Here is a 19,706-nt window from a genome sequence, read left to right as displayed (position 1 = left end):
TATATAAAAAAAAACATTTTTTTCCTCAGTTTAGGCCGATACGTATTCTTCTACATATTTTCCGTAAAAAAAAATTGCAACAATCGTTTATTGATTATTTGCGCAAAAGTTATAGCATTTACAAAATAGGGGGTAGTTTTATGGCCTTTTTATTATTATTTTTTTTTTACTAGTAATGGCGGCGATCAGCGATTTTTTTTCAGTACTGCGACATTATGGCGGACACTTTTGATACATTTTTGGGACCATTGGCATTTTTATAGCGATCAGTGCTATAAAAATGCATTGATTACTATAAAAATGCCACTGGCAGGGAAGGGGTTAACACTAGGGGGGGAAGGGGTTAAGTATGTTCCCTGGGTGTGTTCTAACTGTAGGGGGGGTGGCCTCACTAGGGGAAACACTGATCTTCTGTTCATACATTGTATGAACAGACGGTCAGGCTTTTCTCCCCCTGACAGGACCGGGAGCTGTGTGTTTACACACACAGCTCCCGGTCCCCGGTAACGAGCAATCGCGGGGGCCCGGTGGTGATCGCACCCGCCGGGCACGCGCGTCGGGATCAGGGACAAGCGGGGGGTCGCTTAGCGAGGCGACGTAGAGCTACGGGCTCTCGTGCAGGGGAGCCGACCTGCCGCCGTAGAACTGCGGCGGCTGGTCGGCAAGTAGTTAAAGGATAACACTGCTAAGCATTATTTGAAACGTATCTGGCCACCTAATCCAAGTGAAAGCCAATCATTGCGATTTCATGTGCGGCTTCATGCAGAGATGTTTTTGCAAGGCGCACATGAAATCTCCAAAAATAGCGCAGGAACCTTTTTCAAGTCGGTGCAAGTCTAAGTTTCTCAGATTTGAATGGTTCCAAAAGGCGCAAATAGGCTGTGACATGTCATTCGATTCTAAACTGTCAAATCACACGACAAGTCGCACCGGTGTGTACAGAGCCTTATGAAGCTGAGCAATTTTTACAGCTGGTGTGATGTCAACTTTGTCATTACAGTGAGGGGGAAAAAGTATTTGCTCCCCTGCTGATTTTGTACGTTTGCCCACTGACAAAGAAATGACCAGTCTATCATTTTAATGGCAGGTTTATTTGATCAGTGAGAGACAGAATAAGAACAAAAAAATTCCAGAAAAACGCATTTCAGAAAGATTATAAATTGATTTGCATTTTAATGAGTGAAATAAGTATTTGACCCCTGTAGTCTTCAGTGTGAAAGCCTGAAGGACTTCACACTGAAGCGGTGCGCTAGCAGGACCGCTCCAAAAGTCCTGCTAGCCGCATCTTTGGAGCGGTATAGGAGCGGGGTGTTTACTGCTCCTACACCGCTCTTTCCCATTGAAATCAGTGGAAAACCGCGGTAATACCGCCGACAATGCGCAATGCCGGCGATATTAACCCTTTTTCGGCCGCTAGCAGGGGTTAAAAGCGCACCGCTAGAGGCCGAATATCGCGGTAAATACAGCGGTATAGCGGCGCTAAAAATCTCGCCACTGTACCGCCACCGCACCTCCTGTGCCCAGTGTGAAAGGGGCCTGACAGTTATTTAAATTACACACAGGTGGACTCTATGTAAATGCATGGCTGATCGAACGGCGCATGCGCGCGCATGCTCAGAGTCACGTCGCAAATACTCCCTAAGATACGTCGGCTCAATGCTTTCGATGTGAATGGAACCTACGCCCAGCCCCATTCACGTACGACTTACGCAAACGACGATGTTCCGACGTTTCCGACGTCCATACCTTAACATGACTTACCCCTGCTTTATAAGGGGTAAACTTATGCTGGACGTAAGCCTTACGTAAACGGCGTAGCTAAATCCGACGGGCGCAAGTACGTTCGTGAATCGGCGTATCTAGGTCATTTGCATATTCAATGCGTAAATCTACGGAAGTGCCCCTTGCAGCCAATGTAAATATGCACCCAAGATACAACGGCGTAAGAGACTTACGTCGATCGTATCTTGGCCAAATTCAGGCGTAACTGCCTTTCTGAATAAGCGCATAGATACGACGGCGCTCATTTGGACTTACGACGGCGTATCAGTACTTTCTGAATCCGGGCCAGTATATATATCTTCAGATATAAAGAATATGTGCTGGTGGTTCAATTTTATGTTACTTTTATCTACTGTTTTGCACTTAGAAGGTGCCCTCTAGTGGTCAATCTAGTGTTCTGCAGAATTTTTATATTCTGCAGTTAGACTGCACCCTTTTAAACTACTGTCTGGGCAAAAGACACATTTTTACCTGTTTAGCACTCCTCTACTGGTAGTCTGTGTGCGGTTGTTATCTCTATGTGTTTACAGAGGTGTAACTGTGCAGTGTCAAGAGGGTAAGTCAATATGCTTTTTACCCCCAACATATATTTATGTGAGAGTATAGGTCATAGCATGCGTAGCCTTGCATAACTGCATAGGTATAGATTTATTTTCGCCAGCTAGCTTTACAGTGTGTATGCAGAGCTGTCAACTTATTATGAATTAGGCCAACTTCTCACCAAAGCATTGCAGTAACACATGCAAAGTACACCATGCATGGTATTGTCTATAGCGATTCATTCATTCATTTTAAATGGTGCCCTAATGCACTTAAAGTGGAAATTCATCCCCTCCTCTATCATATTTGGATTTATTTTTTTTGGGGGGGGGGATATCCAGTTTTGACAGGTACCCACTCCCCATTTCTGCTCTGACCTCCTCCACCACCCTGCCCACAACAACATCTTAGGACATGTCACAGGTCCCGAGAGTCTGCAGGATCCTTAATTTAGCACAGCCTGGCCCACATATGCACAGTGGGGAGTTGGCTGTGAAGCTACAAGGAATTAAAGCCAACTTTCCATAGTAAACATGCCAGCACCAGGGACCCGAAGACTGGTAAAGAGCCGACACAGGTGGGGATGGCACTGGATCCCTGGACAGTTAAGTATCCTTTTAATAAGGCCGGGTTCACACCGTCCCCGCATGTGGCTCAAAGCAGGGGTCTGGTACGTGCTGGTTCACCGGTTCAGCCCGAATTTTGGGCTGAAATAGAACCTGAAACGCACCAAAAAAGGCACACGTTTTTCCGGCACACCACACAGGACCCGCTGCGGAGATATGTGAACCGGCTCCATAGAGAGCCAGTTACATTCTCCTGCTATGCGAACTGAATGTGGGGAAACGCGCATTCAATTCGCATAGGTGTGAACCCAGCCTCAAAGTCAGAAGCTACAGTATTTGCTGACTTTTTAAACTGACGGAAGAACATCTTTAAAAGAGAAGTATAGGTTTGGCTTTTTTTACCCAACCATACTGCTGCATCTGTCCCTTGGTGTCTCTGTACTGAGAACCGAGCGATTGAACATCACCGATGGTTCGGTTCTCTTGGCTACCCGAGAGAAGAGCTGCTGACTGTCAATCAGCAGCTCTCCTCCTCCATGCTCATTGGAGCGCTGAGCTGTGGAGGGGCAGGGAGCGGTGCCTGGACTGATCTGTGTGATGTCGGCAGAAAGGGGACTTCAGAACGCTCTCTGCTGAAAACAGGTCACAGGATTGCAAAACGAATTGCACTCATGCAGGGGCGGACTGACAACTCATGGGGCCCTCAGCCAAAACCCATGAGATTATGGGGCCCCCTGGCAATAGGAGATTATGGGCCCCCGGGCAATAAGAGATTATGGAGCCCCCCGGGCAATAGGAGATTATGTGGCCCCCAGTCAATAGTAGATTATGGGGCCCCCAGGCAATAGATTATGGGGCCACACAGTACTGTATATACACACACATACAGTATACATACACAGTATACACACACAGACACAAAATATACACACAAAGTATACATACACACAGAATACACATACAGACACACAGTACACACACACAGTATACATACACACACTCAGAAGTTACTGGAGAGGCGGGGCAGCTATAATCTTGGGATTTTTTTGACTAAAAAGATGTCGATAAGGGACATTTCATGGAAAGATGTAAAAAATCACAGATTTTTACATACTGTCCCTGGTTTTACTAAGGCTGGCAATCCTGATCGGGCCCCCTAGTGGCATGGGGCCTCGGGCAGTGCCTGAGTGCCCAAATGGTCAATCCGCCCATGCACTCATGTGACCCTTAGGAGGAGCCCAGCCAAAAAAGCTCAGGCTGGACTTCTCTGTTAAGGAACTACATCCTGTATGTTAATTACCCATATATATGTAATGCAATCACAATACACCAAAAGTATCCATACAGTGTGATCAAATGAAACTATCCATATGTGATCATATTCTGTAACACCAACTGTGCTCTTCCTCTGCACCCACTCTACACACCCCACTCACCCGAAATTGTTGACCCCTTTAAATAAAAGGAAGTCAAATCACACTTTCATCATAGAATGGCATCTCTCCATAAACAACAAAGTGTCACATATTTTGGACCTTTTTTTTTTTTCAATTAACATACAAGAGCGCGGCCATAGCCCAAAACTATTGGGATTTTTGATATGTTTTTTGGGCTTTGTAATTAAGTCTGACAAGCAGCTCTTTTTATCTTTTTATAATTTTTTTTTATTTATTTGCTTTTTTATTTGTTTGTGCTTTGGTATTTTATTTTTACTTCATTTGTAGTTGGTTTGCTCAGGTGTAAGTTTATTATATTACATCACAACCAATGGTAGTGCACTCCCATGCATTGTAGTCACCCCAAAGCCTCATTATTTGCTAGGATGCAGGTGAACAGGATATACAAAGTCATTGGTATATATAGTGCACCTGCACCATAAGAACCAATGACGCTGTGCAGCCAGGCTGAACAAAGGGCTGAACATTCCCTGAATCAGGGCTGATCCTAGGCAGGGTGCGCGGGGTGCTCCGCACCCAGGCGCCGCAGAGGTGGGGGCGCCGAAGCTCCAAAGTAATCTCCTCCCTCCTCCTTGTCTGTGTCCAGAGGCAGAGCGAATGTAGCGGGTGCTGCGGTTCCCCATCCCACTTGCTCTCTCCGCTGGCAACTGACAAGAGCGCATACCTCCCGCTGTCCCCGGAATCCGGGTTGGGTACCGCAGCGGAGCCTAGTACTGGAACACGTTCCGGTACTAGGCTCCACTAATTAATTCTGTGCGTTGCGCGTGGAGCAACCTCCTGTCTGCCCCGCCCCCTCTGTCGGCTCTTCTCCCATAGGTGGTGTGATGAGAGGCTTCTGGGTTGGCCGGAGCTGCTACCAATCATCCGTGCACTCCCAGAAATGCTCACCGAGTACCACCCTCCTAGTAACCAAAGATGACACCTGCTGTAGGGGGCTCTGATGGGGAAACTAATGAAGACTTCTTAGGGGAGCATCTCTGTGTTGGAGTCATAGCCATAGAAACATTTGTAAAGGGGAGGAGTTAGTAAGATGACCACGCCCATGTGGGGGCGCCAGCAATATTTCTGCACCCAGGCGTCTGTGACCCAAGGATCGGCCCTGCCCTGAATAGTGTGAACAGTATGGTTTCATGACCTAGCGCCGTCTTGGTTCCAGAATCAAGGATTTAGCAAACCCGATTTCAGATTCTTACCTGCTTCTGCTCTGAAGATATCAAGACAGGCCACTCCACTAACTTCCTCATACTCCCTGTAGGAGGATCTTTGTGCTATAGTCACTTGATTGGTCCTTGCGTTATAAAAAGTGAATCATTGCATCTCCAAAACTGCTGGTCAAACGATCACTAAAGATGAAAGGCCCAATTTAATAAATGCTTGAAAAATTATTCTACTCAGATGTCTGAGAAGACTGCAAGCAAATCACATGAGGAAAACATAGCTTCTCACAAGCTATTTACAGAATGCCCCAAAATTCTGCTGCCAGGGTTGTAATTTTTTGGGCATTTTATTCAACACATTTAGGCCCAGATTCACAACCGAGATACGAAGGCGTATCTCCAGATACGCCGTCGTATCTCTGCGTTGCGCCGTCGTATCTATGCGACTGATTCTTAGAATCAGTTACGCATAGATATCCATTAGATCCGACAGGCGTAAGTCTCTTACGCTGTCGGATCTAAACTGCTTTTTTTTTTTGACCGCTAGGTGGCGCTTCCGTCGAATTCCGCGTCGAGTATGCAAATTAGCTAGATTAGCAAATTCCCGAACGTACGCGCGGCCGACGCAATAAAGTTATGACGTTTACGTTAGGCTTTTCCCGGCGTAAAGTTGCCCCTGGCTATATGAGGCGCCGCCAATGTTAAAGCGGGAGTTCACCCAATTCGGTTTTTTTTTTTCTTTTCCCCTTAGATTCCTGCTCGTTTTGTCTAGGGGAATCGGCTATTTGTTTTAAAATATGAGCTGTACTTACCGTTTTCGAGATGTATCTTCTTCCGTCGCTTCCGGGTATGGGTCTTCGGGAGCGGGCGTTCCTTCTTGATTGACAGTCTTCCGAGAGGCTTCCGACGGTCGCATCCATCACGTCACTCGTAGCCGAAAGAAGCCGAACGTCGGTGCGGCTCTATACTGCGCCTGCTCACCGACGTTCGGCTTCTTTCGGAAAATCGTGACGCGATGGATGCGACCGTCGGAAGCCTCTCGGAAGACTGTCAATCAAGAAGGAACGCCCAGTCCCGCAGCCCATACCCGGAAGCGGCGGAGAAGATGCATCTCGTAAACGGTAAGTACAGCTCATATTTTAAAACAACTAGCCGATTCCCCTAGACAAAACGAGCATGAAGCTAAGGGGAAAATGTGTTCTCTATGGGTGAACCTCCGCTTTAAGTATGGCCGTCGTTCCTGCATCGAAATTTTCAAAAGTTACGTCGTTTGCGTAAGTCGTCCGTGAATGGGGCTGGACGTCATTTACGTTCACGTCGAAACCAATGACGTCCTTGCGACGTCATTTGGAGCAATGCACACTGGGATATTTTACGGACGGCACATGCGCAGTTCGTTCGGCGCGGGGACGCGCTTGATTTAAATGATACACGCCCCCCTACCCGCCGAATTTGAATTCCGCCGGGTGATTTACGCTACGCCGCCGCAACTTACGGAGCAAGTGCTTTGAGAATACAGCACTTGCCCGTGTAAGTTGCGGAGGCGTAACGTAAATCAGATACGTTACGCCCGCACAATTTTGCGCGGCTGTACGTGAATCTGCCCCATAGACCCCTTTACACGGACAGACTCCAGCAGCAGGTCCGCCTGCTCAGTGGGGGATCTGTCTGGGATGTTTGTGGGGTGTTCTGCAGGAATGTGGAGTCACAATAAAGGTATCAGGAGGTGCCTGTTGCAGCGTTTACTTATTTTATAGCTTTATTATATCCACATGTACATGTTAGAAGGAGCAATCTAATATCACTGTGGCAAATATGGTTTGAAGTCATTGAGATATAGGTAGTTTCTATTTATATATATATATATATATATATATATATGCTGTATATATTTACCTTGTAACTTTACTGTTTGTTTACAGCTGTTTTGCAGATATCCCTCCCTCTTCCGGGTATGCAAACCCAGGTCAGCCCTGTACTTCTGCTGCAGCCCACTTACCTGCTATCATCTCCAACGTTGGCCATGTCGGAACATCCAGCTCAGGTGGTGTTCTTCATATGGGACAGCAAATGCCAGTACGGCCTGGTATGGGTGGCCAATGTGCAGGCCCACCTTTCCAACAACATGCTAATTGCAGTAACAGCAACGCCATGCTCCATCCCAAAGGATACCCTGGCACTGCCATGTGCATGAGCGGACCTGGTCTTCCCATCAAAGCAGAACCTAAAACCAGCTATGCAGCCAGGTAAGTTAAAGAAGTAGTTGATAAGACGGAGTGTTGGAAAGTGCTGAAGATCTATGATTGTCGCTGTCACCTGTGGTGGGGGAAAAAGTCCTCAAGTCCTGTGTAAGCTGAAAGTCACAATTTATACAGAGCCCCCCCCCCCACTCCTTGGGGGGGCGACGACTCTGGGACAGACCTGGGCAGGTGGAAGTTAAAGCTGAACTCCAGGTATGAACTGTATTTCAAATTACATTGGATCAGCTTGGCGCAGTGTAAAGTCGCCAATAGATGGAGCGATTTTATTTTCCTACAACCAGGAAAGAAAAACGCTCGATTCATCAACATAGTTGGTGTTGATTGGGAAATCCCTCCCAATGAGCCATTGTGTCCTCCTGGCGGGGGGCGGGGGAAGCTGCCCCCACCAGGAGAAACACAGTGATTATTGCTAACAGCTATAACAGCCACTAACAATGACCGTATGTAGAATCCAACAGGCTGGTTGTAATCCAGGGTTCGACAAACCTTGGGCGCCAGGTCGCAATTGCGACTAGAATTAGCGACCTGGTGCCTGTGGCGGCATAGCTGGGGTATCCTGTGTCTCTGTGCACCCCCTCCTCCCCCGCTGCACGATTGCATCGGGCCGCGCCTGGTAATTGAGGCCTCAGCTTTGCGGCCTTATGCAGGCCTATGCTTCCTTCTGTGATCTGGCGCCATCTTGTGGTGGCCATGAATGAATGAAAACTTATATAGCGCAACACATGCAAACTTAATCGCCTCTGGGCGCTTGTTGTTCCTGTCTCCTTTGGTATCAAAAGAGATGAGTCTTGATCTTTCTCCTGAACGCCAAGTGGTTCTCCTCCAACCGAATGCTGGTTGGTAAAGCCATTGGTATGACAAGACAACCAGCAATGCTAATGAGCTTCCCCTGTCTGTTTTCACTGCCATCTCCTTCCCTCTAATTAGAACCCCCAAACATTGTATATATTTTTTATTCTAACACCCTAGAGAATAAAATGGTGGTCGTTGCAATACTTTCTGTCACCCGGTATTTACGCAGTGATCTTACAAGCTAATTTTTTTGGAAAAAAATACACTTTTTTTAATTAAAAAATAAGACACTCAGGAGTTTTCAGCTCTCACCCTGTCCTGGTGACAGGAAATAAGGGGAAATATCTCTTATGGGCACAAATGTCAAATAAAGCTTGATTTCAAGGAATAGCTAGCACACTATCCATGTACCTCAAAAATGTAATGAGGATAGTGTTGCACCGATGCCAGTATTGGTCCTGATACTAAGCAAATGCTTTGATACTAAAACTGATACCTTCAAGTATGGGTCCACATATGTGCAGGGCTGGTTTCAGTGCGATTTGTAAAAAGAGATCGGTGCGATTTTGTTCGGCGGTACAGGTGGGGTTCAGTTGCAGATTTTTAAAGTGCATGACACTGGAAATTGCACCTGAACCGGACTGAAAATCATACCTGACTCTTTTTAAATATGGGGCCAGCCTGCATATATGTGAACCGGCTCCATAGAAAGCCAATTTGGTTCACATGTCATACGAATCAGATGCGGTTCAAAACGCAATATATAATATAATAATAATTTAATAATAATATATTAAACAGAAACATACAAAATGTATTTAGTATTAGATTAATATATTAGCTCATTTAATAATGTGTCACTCGACACAAAATATAGGTATCGGTAATTGGTATCGGCACGTGGCTCAGGGTGAATTTTCATTACCAAAAGCAGTAACCCCGAGCCAGACTCGGAATTGCATCGCAGGATCCATGTACAGCTTACTTACCTTGTCCCTAGGATCCTGTGTTGTCTCCCCGCTGTGTGTGTGAGCCGTGTCTTCGCTCGATCTATCACTGTGCCGAGCTCCGATCTCTGCGAGCGTTGCGACGCACGGGGACGGAGCTCTGCGCCAAATTCAAAAAGTGAAAAACACACAATACATACAGTACACTGTAATCTTACATCTTACATTACTGTATCAAATCATTTCACCTCTCTTTTGTCCCCAATGCTTTGTCCAGTGCCCTGCATGCACTTTTATATACAGTAATAAAAACTGTTCTTTCTGCCTGAAAACTGGAGATTGTCCATATCAACTAAAAAGTGTCCCTTTTTACGTAAAAAGTGGTTTTAGAGTAGCTAGAAAACAGCGATAATAAATTAGAATCACTTGCAGAATTGAGCGATAGTGATTTGTGGAGAAATTCGTCATCAAACACTGAAAGTAATGACAGCGACAATTCTGCAACTCAGCAAATTTCCGTGTTTTTTTATTTGATTACATTATTGAATAAATTGTATTATTATTATGTTATTATTTGTTATAATTATTAAGTTATTTATTATATTATCATTTATGATTTTGTGTGTCAAACTTTATCATACCCGGGATGTCTACTAGACTCTTGTTTGGATAGATTTAAGTGAGTTATTCTCAAGAATTACAGGCCTACAGTATAAAAAGCCAAATTTCTATGCGAAACAATTGTACCGCTTTCAGCATCAAAAATCAGACATAATCATATTGCCAGGGAGGTTAAAAATTGCATTCTTAAAGCGGAGTTCCGGCCACAATTTCACTTTTTAAATATAAATACCCCTGTAATACACAAGCTTAATGTATTCTAGTAAAGTTAGTCTGTAAACTAAGGTCCGTTTTGTTAGGTTGTTACAGCATTTAGACACTTTATAAAATAGAAATTGACTGGGGCCATCTTAAGTGTGGGCATCATGAAGCCAGACCGTATGACTTCCTGGATTTCAGCCTTGCAGATCTCGCACATGCTCAGTGCTGCACAAGCAATGTAATAGTTTTCAGATCAGGTTTCAGCACCTGTACTGTCCAAGTCACATGATTCTTCGAGACTGGGGAGTGCACAGATTCCTGGAAAGTTACACCCACTACATTCCCAGGAGTCTGTGCGGTGAAGCTTAAGCACCTAGGTGCAGGAAGAGGGAAGATTAACTATTCTGCCTAGCAACAACACTTTGAAGGCATCTAAAAAAAAAAAAAATTCTTAAAGGACTAATGACATTTTTTTAAAACTACTGATGTAATGTTATATTTATGGGTGGAACTCCACTTTAATTAAGGTGAAATGCAAAAATGTCCCCTCACTACAAGGGTAAAATGCTCATTTTGGACTGTGGTACCTTAAAAAGCAGCTTTAAAAGGGTTGTAAAGGAAAACAAAAATTTTCCCTAAATAGCTTCCTTTACCTTAGTGCAGTCCTCCTTCACTTACCTAATCCTTCCATTTTGCTTTTAAATGTCCTTATTTCTTCTGAGAAATCCTCACTTACTGTTCTTCTGTCTGTAACTCCACACCGTAATGCAAGGCTTTCTTCCTGGTGTGGAGAAAGCCTCTTGAGGGGGGAGGGGGCGAGCAGAAGTGTCAGGACGCCCACTAACACACAGCTCCTTTCTCTATCTGCAAAGTAGAGAGTGTCCTGACTTGCCTGCTCGCCCCTCCCCCCTCAAGAGGCTTTCTCCACACCAGAAAGAAAGCCTTGCATTACTGTGTGTAGTTACAGACAGAAGAACAGGAAGTGAGGATTTCTCAGAAGAAATAAGGACATTTAAAAGCAAAATGGAAGGATGAGGTAAGTGAAGGAGGACTGCACTAAGGTAAAGGAAGCTATTTAGGGGAAAAAAATATTTCCTTCACAACCCCTTTAACTTCCCCTGGGCAGTCGTCGCTCTCCTTTTCTCACCTACGCCCTGGCAGACTGTCCCTCAGTTTCGCTGTGCCCAATGCAGGACTGTGGACAGTCTTACAGCCTTGAGGAAGCCTGCGAAAACAGAGGATCAGGTAGGAAAAAAGTTTTTCCTTTAGTTCTACTTTAAAAAATGAGGTGTGCCATGTAAGAAACCCCAATCTAAAACACATAGCTTTATAGAATATTAGTAAGAATATATGAACAATTCTTGTGCAGAAATTAGGTTTACATTTACATACCTCTCAACATTTTGAGATGGGAATGTTTATATTTTGTTATTGTGGTTTTTTTTTGTGTTGTGTTTTGTGTTGTGTTTTGTGTGATATATCTAACACCACTGTGGGAGTTGAAGATAGGGAGTAGGAAATTATATACTTTCTAATTGGACGAAGGAAGATGAGGCAAGGGTTATTCTTTTTAGGGTTTAAAAATCTGAATGGTCTAGAGCAGGGGTCTCCAAACTTTATAAACAAAGGGCCAGTTTATTGTTCTTCAGACTTTAGGGGCGCCAGACTGTGGCCTGTGATACTGGAAATGTTCCAGGCATCAGTGGGCATAAACATCACCATATTTGGTATTAGGGGAAGGAATGGTGCCCCATCGTTGGTATCATTGGGAGGAATAATGCCCTATTATTGGTGTCAGGGGGAAAAAATGATGCCCCGCTGTTGGGTGACTGTCAGTTGGACGGAAAGTGTCTCATTACAGTAAGGGGAATAGGGCCCCAAGGGCCGGATAAAGGCAGGCAAAGTGCCACATCTGGCCCCAGGGCCACAGTTTGGAGACCACAGGTCTAGAGCACAGGTGTCGAACACAAGGCCCGAGGGCCGAATCCGGCCCTTTAGGCCATTTCATGTGGCCCTCGCACCTCTCCTGCAGCTGCAGGAGAGCTCCAGCCCTCCTCTGGTCCTACTCCAGACCCTTACTTTCTGCTTTCAAGCAATGCATCCAGCTTCTTCCCAGCAGCAGCATAAGGAAAGGGGGGTGTACTGTGATGTAAGGGAGAGTGGGGGACTAGACTTCTGATGGTGGGGTGGCTCTTACCGATACAAATGGCCCTTTTGAGGGCAATCATAATGCTGATGCGGCCCACAATAAAATTGAGGTTGACACCCCTGGTCTAGAGTATCACCATGTGTTTCTTTATAACATAGGAGTTTATTGATGAGTAGACAGTCTCTAGTGTTATTTCCTTCTTCTTTTCTCTTTCTTTTTTTCTCTCCTCTCCTCTCTCTCCATTTTTTTTTTTTTTTTGTAGGGACTCCTGCAGTGTGTTGGTATATGGTTATATTTAATATGCCTTATGTTTTATATATTATTATAATGTGGTATGTTCTTTATCATTACCTATGTGGATTAGGTTTTTTTTGTTATGTGAATTTGAAAAATGTCAATAAAATCAGAGTTGAAGAGAAGGGAATGAGGGCCACCTACTAGCAAATGTATGTAGGCTTAGGACACACCCCCTGCCACATTCCCTTAAAGGAGAATTAACCCCCCTAAAAAAGTTAATTCAATCCACAAGGTTTTTCTTTGTTTTGTTTTTTTTACCACTTCTATTCCTCTATATTGGCTTTTAAAATTTACAAATGCAGCAATTTTTAATTTTGTATGAAAGGTTTAGCACTGGGAAACTCTTTTTGAAAGATAACAAGTGCATTTTATATACAACTTTATAGATCAGACCAAAATGAGGGACAAGTGAGGAGGAAAGAGGGACATTGCTCCAAATCAGGGACAGTCCCTCAAAATCAGGGACAGTAGAGAGCTATGCATTCAGGATTTTTATGTAGTTTTTATAATAGGTTGGTATTATGGTAAAGTGGTGTATTATTTGCATTTTGGTCGTTTATTGTTCTGTTATTTTTTAATATGTGTTATTTATTCTATGTTGTATTTTAATTATAGGGATGTTTTTTTAGAGTGTAGTTTTAATTTGTTTTATTTGGTGCTAATGGCTGTTATTGCGAATTTTGTTGTGTCTTTTTCTGTTCATTGTTGTGATCTTGTGTTGTCTTTGTTGCAATAATTTCCCTCTGGGATTAATAAAGTATTCTGAATCTGAAACAAATTGTTCTTCCTCCTCCTCCTTAGCACTTTACCTGACTCTCCCCCAGACTCTGGATCAGAGGCGTACTCCCCCCAGCAGCTTAATGGTAAGTGCCTGTTAGGTATTCTCCCCCCCACCTTTAGCAGACGTGGTTTTACCCAGTTGGTGTTATCGGTCAGGGAAGAGAGAAGGTGAGAAATTCATGAGAGATAACCAGCGAGTAAATACACCAGCTCTCCAGTTATGCATAGAATTGCTAGAGCAGTGATTGCATGAGGCGCAAGGAGAGCCAGAGGAGATCCAGAGAATGAGAGCATGGAGAAGAACTTTAAAGGCATGCACGGGAAGAAACAATGGATGAAGAATAAGAGAGAAACATTACACTTCAAAATGTTGAGGAATATATGGAATAGGAGCACCATGCACGGAGATAGAATTGTAGAATCCGGGGTCAAGGAGGATTGATTACAGAGAAGGAAAGGTAAGGAGGTTCCCTAAGTCTTTGGGAGCCTGAAGAAGGAGAAAGAATGGTGCTGGACCCTAACCTGATCTCAAGGAGTGATATAGACACAAGAAAGTGGTCATCAATGACAAATCAGGAGTGGTGATGGTATTGGTGGTGGGGTCAGATTATTTTCCAATGGGGACCAGAGAGCAGTCCCACGCTTACGTCTTGTTGGGATCAGAAGGAAGCAAGGTCATCGTTTGTGATTGTATGTTCTCCTTATTTATAAAAGGTTGGCCACACTGTGGGCTTGACAGGTGGGAGTGTCCCTATAGAGCAGGGTATAGGACAGGTGTACACAATGACAGGTGAGACTGTTTAGGGTGGAGTATACAGAGCCGTGCTGTGTGTCCAGTATATTAGAGCTATGATCTTTGTTTATCAGAGCTAAAAAATGTCTGGAATTTTTTAGCCGCCCTCCCTAAATTTATCAAGAGTGGTGTCTCTGGCCCCACACACATTCCGGCTTTGGAATATAATTCCAGCACCAGTGTAGAGTTGTAGCCTATTCTGTTTTTTTTTTTCTTCTGTTTTATACATTTTATGTAGACGTTGTTCTTATTTTATAGTTTACATGTTTTATACCTTTCATGTATTAGGAAGGCTAATGTTTGTTGTTTAGTAAGCATATTACTATTCATAATATAAAAATTAGAGAACTCCTCTAAAATAATTGAATTATGTATGCGGTGTGAGTGGTGTAGTCCTGATATTTGATCATTTTATTGGCTGTATTTATAAGTTTATCTAACAGGGCAACGCAAAGAACATAACGATGCATAGGGTATAATAGTAATCCATAATAACAACCCCATTTTACTTTTCATCAGTTTCTGTAGAACGGGGATGTGGGTTATTGTATTTTGCATATTTATTGTGTATTTAAAGAGTTTTTTACTTTTGTTTTGGATAAAGCAAGGAATTCCCTATTGGAGAGTTTTACCATCCCTGTTCTTTGTCTCAGGAATTTAGGGCCAGATTCACAGCAGAAATACGCCGGCGTATCTACTGATACGCCGGCGTATTTTCAAATTTGCCGTGTCGTATCTTGATTTGGAATCCTCAAACCAAGATACGACGGCTTTTGGCATAGATCCGACAGCCGTACGGCTTCGTACGCCTTCGGATTGTAGGTGTAATTCTCCGGCGGCCGCTGGGTGGAGTTTGCGTCGTTTTCCAGCGTCGGGTATGCAAATTAGCTGTTTACGGCGATCCATGAAGGTACGCGCGTTATTACTTAGATTTAGACCAGCCATGTTAAAGTATGGCCGTCGTTCCCGCGTCGAATTTCAATTTTTTTTTTTGCGTAAGACTTCCGGGAATATGAAAGGACGTAACGCACATCGCAGTTCAAAAACCCAGTCGGGGCGATGTAATTTCGCGCAAAGCACGGCGGGAAATTTCCAAACGGAGCATGCGCAGAACGTTCGGCGCGGGAACGCGCCTAATTTAAATGGTACACGCCCCATTTGAATTAGGCAGGCTTGCGCCGGACGGCTTTACGCTACGCCGCCGAAAGTTTACACGCAAGTGCTTTCTGAATCAAGCACTTACGCTGGAAACTTGCGGCGGCGTAACGTAAACGGGATACGATACGCCGCCGCAAATCTACATGAATCTGGCCCTCAAAGTGATAGAAATTCCAACATTTTCAGTTGTCACCAGAACAAGAACAGGGCTTCATTCACATGACTGATTTGGGCCCTACACCACCAAGAATCAACATAAATCTGACTAACAGGCACTGCGGGTGTTTGCATTGCACTGCCCGCATATGCAGTTAAATGCGATTGGAGACAGAATAGTTGCCCTGGGCACAAACAGTTCACATCCAGTCACTTATAATATTCCTACCCTATACATTAGACCAGTGGTCATCAACCCTGTCCTCAGGGCCCACTAACAGGCCAGGTTTTATGTATTACCTTGGGGAGATGCAGACTAGAATACTGCAATCACTGAGGAGCAAATGATATCAGCTGTGATGTATTTCAGTTATCTTGCAAACCTGGCCTGTTAGTGGGCCCTGCAGGACAAGGTTGATGACCACTGCATTAGACCACATGTACACTGGATTCTTTATGACACCTTTTCTCTTACAGGAGTTTAGCAGCAGGAAAACACTGTAAAAAGATGCATTTTTTTATGCACATTTCGGCGCCATGGCTGTTTGCATGGCACTGCCCATATGTGCGGTTACATGCTATTGGGTACAGATGAGCTGTTATGGACACAAACAGTTCTTGTCCAGGTCACTTATATTATTCAAATTGCATACATTAGTCCACATGCACACTGTATTCTTTATGACACCTTTATGGGACATTATGGGGAACATAGCATCTCCCCGCAGGGATGTAGTCCCAAGGGAGGGGGCGAACACACTGACTAACCCCCAGCCAGAAAAGCTTGGATGATGGGGGCAAGTTTACTGAGGAGCAACAGGAAGTGAGAAATTTTAGACAAAGAAAAAAAAACATTTAGAAGGGAAATCGAAGGAAAAGGTTAGGGAACCAACAATGCACTAGCTTAAAGGAACCTATTTAGAAAATAAAAGATGAACCTTTAAACCCCTAAGTCTAGGCAAAAAAGAAAAAAGTTTTTCCAATGAAGTGTTGCTGTGCTCGCACTGCATGGGTTAACTGCTAGTTTTTTTTTCTAGGGGAAAGGAGAGCCGATATACACACCTAATCCTCTGATCGTCCCAGCACAAGACTGGTCCGGCACCCCTGCACTCTGGCGCTCTTGAGTTGTGGACTGTTCCTGATGTCATAATGCCCAGAGCAGGCTCCATAGACCAGGAAAAGTCCATAGCTGGACCGTGGGGGAGTGCCATTTTCCAGAGGATTGAAGGATTGGGTGACTATAAGCTTTTGCCTTACTCCTAGACAAAGCAAGTGTGTGACCCGTGCAGTGTGGGCACAGCCCCACAGCCTGGGGAAAGAAATTCCTGCCCGGAGTTTAACTTTAACAATTTCCTTGCTTGCAAAAAGTTTTGGCTTTAGCTATACTTGAAAGTATTAAATAAACCAGTCTGATAACCTACAGTAGTTTGGCAGGTTTACTTTCTCCCGTAAAAAGCCGTGGACAGTGCCCATCACACTATTTACTTCACCTCCTAATCTATTGATTTGTGTAGGATTATGACAGCAACAAGGTCAGCTTGACTTTTCACTAAGCCGGACAATGTGACATAAGTATTGTTTTTGCATTTAGCTATACATAAGAATAAAACCTGAAATTAAATTAAACTTTTCAGTATTTCATCACATAATTTCTCTAAACTGACACTGCATTAAGGTAGAACTTAAGGCCATCTGTGTCCCATTAGGAAAATGTCCCTTCATTTCCTGTCCCACAGTCAAAACAGGAAGTGAGGGGAAATTCCTCTAAATTGAGGGAAATCCCCTGTTGTCATTAGAAATCGTGTCCTCATTGGAAGATTTCCCCTCTATTCCTGTTACGGTGAGAACTCAAAATTTGGGATTTTCTTTTACTCTCGGTAAAGATGGTCACCAATACACATAGGGACGGTGAATCCCCCTAACTGGGACACAGACAGCAATAATAACCTGACAAGTGTTCTAATCCATCTCCACTCTTTGCAAATTTAAAAAAAAAATTTGCCTTTAGTTATGCTTTTAAACCTGGAGATTATTAGTAGAAAGCTGCCCTTGGACATGAGACATTGAGGGCAATTTACTAGCAGTGGAACATGCAAAATCTGGTGAAGTTCTGCATAGAAACCAATCAAATATGCAAATAATGGTGCGCTTATTCAGCAATAATATAAGTATTCTGTCTAAACAGGTAAAGGAAAAACACAAAAGTGAATATCATAAAAAAGTCCAAACAAAAAAAAATAGTGCATAAGATTCCAACACTTGTGGTCACACTTGTGGTCATTTATTAAGGCTCCATGCGTTAAAACACTGGTGAGTTGCGTTTTTGAGCGTTTATCGACTTTTATCAGCGTTTATGAGCGTTTTGCATTTTTTTGTGGTCAGAAAAACGACTCCTGAACGCTATTTTAGGGCGTTCAGAAAACAACCCATAAACTCCACTGCTGATAAACGTCGAAAAACGTACACATAGGATAACATAGAGTGGAGTTTATGGGCTTTTAACCACTTGCACGCCTATTTACGTAGACAGAATGGCACAGGTGGGCAAATGGGCGTATATATATACGTCCCCTTTAATTTGCCGCCGTGTGGTCTCGATGTCCGCCAGTGTCCCGCGATTGGGTCACAGAGCTGAAGAACGGGGAGATGTTAGTGTAAACACAACGGCCCGGATTCACATACATCGGCGCATATTTATGCAAGCGTAGCGTATCTAATATACGCTATGCCGACGCAGCGCACAGAGGCAAGCACTGGATTCACCAAGCACTTGCTCCCACTCTCTCTTAAAGATACGCTGGGTTTCCTCGGCGTAAGCCAGCGTAGGTGGAAGTGGGCGTGAGCCATGCTAATGAGGCGTGACCCCATGCAAATGATGGGGCAAGCGCCATAGAAGTACTTAAAATGAACGGCGCATGCGCCGTCCCATGGCCGCATCCCTGTGCTCATGCTCAGAATTACGTCGGAACTACTCCCTAAGATACGACGGATCACTGCCTACGACGTGAACGTAACCTACGCCCGTACTACGTAAACAACGTAAAATACGACGGCTTGTGTTCCCTGGTCCATACCTTTGCATGAGTTGCGCCTCCTATATGGGGAATAACTTTACGCCGGACGTACGACTTACGCAAACCGCGTATATTATGCACCGGGCGCAAGTACGTTCGTGAATTGGTGTATCTCCCTCATTTACATATGTGCAAAGAAAATCAATGGGAGCAGCAAATGCGCCCAGCATAAATATGCGCCCACGATACGCCGGCATAGGAAAGTTACGTCGGATGAAGCCTATTTTCAGGCGTATCTCAGTTTATGGGCACAGCGCATAGATACGAAGGCGCATACTTACACTTACACGGCGTATCTCGAGCTACGTCGGCGTAAGTGCTTTGTGAATCCGGGCCAACATCTCCCCGTTCTTCCTAGTGACATGTGACCGATCGCCTGTTCCCTGTCATCGGGAACAGCGATCAGTGACGTAGCCAGGCCCCTTAACAGTTAGAATCACTCCCTAGGACACACTTAACCCCTTAAGAGCCCCCTACAGGTTAACCCCTTCACTGCCAGTGTCATTTTTACAGTAATCAGTGCATTTTTATAGCACTGATCACTGTAAAAATGACAATGGTCCCAAAATGGTGTCAAAAGTGTCCGATGTGTCCGCCATAATGTCTCTATAAAAAAGATGAAATACCACCAAAAGAAAGCTCTACTTGTGAGAAAAAAAGGACGTCAATTTTGTTTGGGAGCCATGTTGCACGGCCGCGCAATTGTCAGTTAAAGCGACGCAGTGCCGAATCGCAAAAAGTGGCCTGGTCTTTGGCCAGCCAAACGGTCCAGGGCTTAAGTGGTTAAAGAAAACGCCCCAACTCCAAAAAATTGCCGTTTATGAGCTCCAGTGTGCATAGAGCCCAAAGATGAGTGAACGTCCCTCAATCTTCCAAGTATGTGATACAATCCGTGCCACGAATCAATGGATGTTCAAAACAAGCCCCACCATCCACCTCTGAGTGAATTGGCCGCTCACCTCAAAAAAAAGACCC

The 19,706-nt window shown here is 44.4% G+C and overlaps 1 protein-coding gene across 5 annotated transcripts in view; it reads left to right on the top strand.

Annotated features, from left to right (window-relative positions):
• MYRF (myelin regulatory factor) overlaps window positions 1–19,706 on the top strand; it is a 197,909-nt gene that overhangs the window by 126,948 nt on the left and 51,255 nt on the right. For 4 of the 5 annotated variants that reach the window (XM_040328424.1, XM_040328422.1, XM_040328425.1 and 1 more), the window contains exons 3-4: window positions 7,425–7,748; window positions 13,572–13,633. In XM_040328424.1, coding sequence (XP_040184358.1) covers window positions 7,425–7,748; window positions 13,572–13,633 — 386 coding nt within the window. Of the gene's footprint in view, window positions 1–7,424; window positions 7,749–13,571; window positions 13,634–13,695; window positions 14,009–19,706 lie in introns of those variants that run through there. The other variant, XM_040328426.1, reaches the window with a different exon arrangement.

Source organism: Rana temporaria, chromosome 11 (assembly GCF_905171775.1).
Source record: "Rana temporaria chromosome 11, aRanTem1.1, whole genome shotgun sequence".
Classification (NCBI taxonomy): Eukaryota; Metazoa; Chordata; class Amphibia; order Anura; family Ranidae; genus Rana; species Rana temporaria.
The sequence above is the reverse complement of the archived record's forward strand: the minus strand, read 5'-3'. Positions and strand labels throughout refer to the sequence as shown.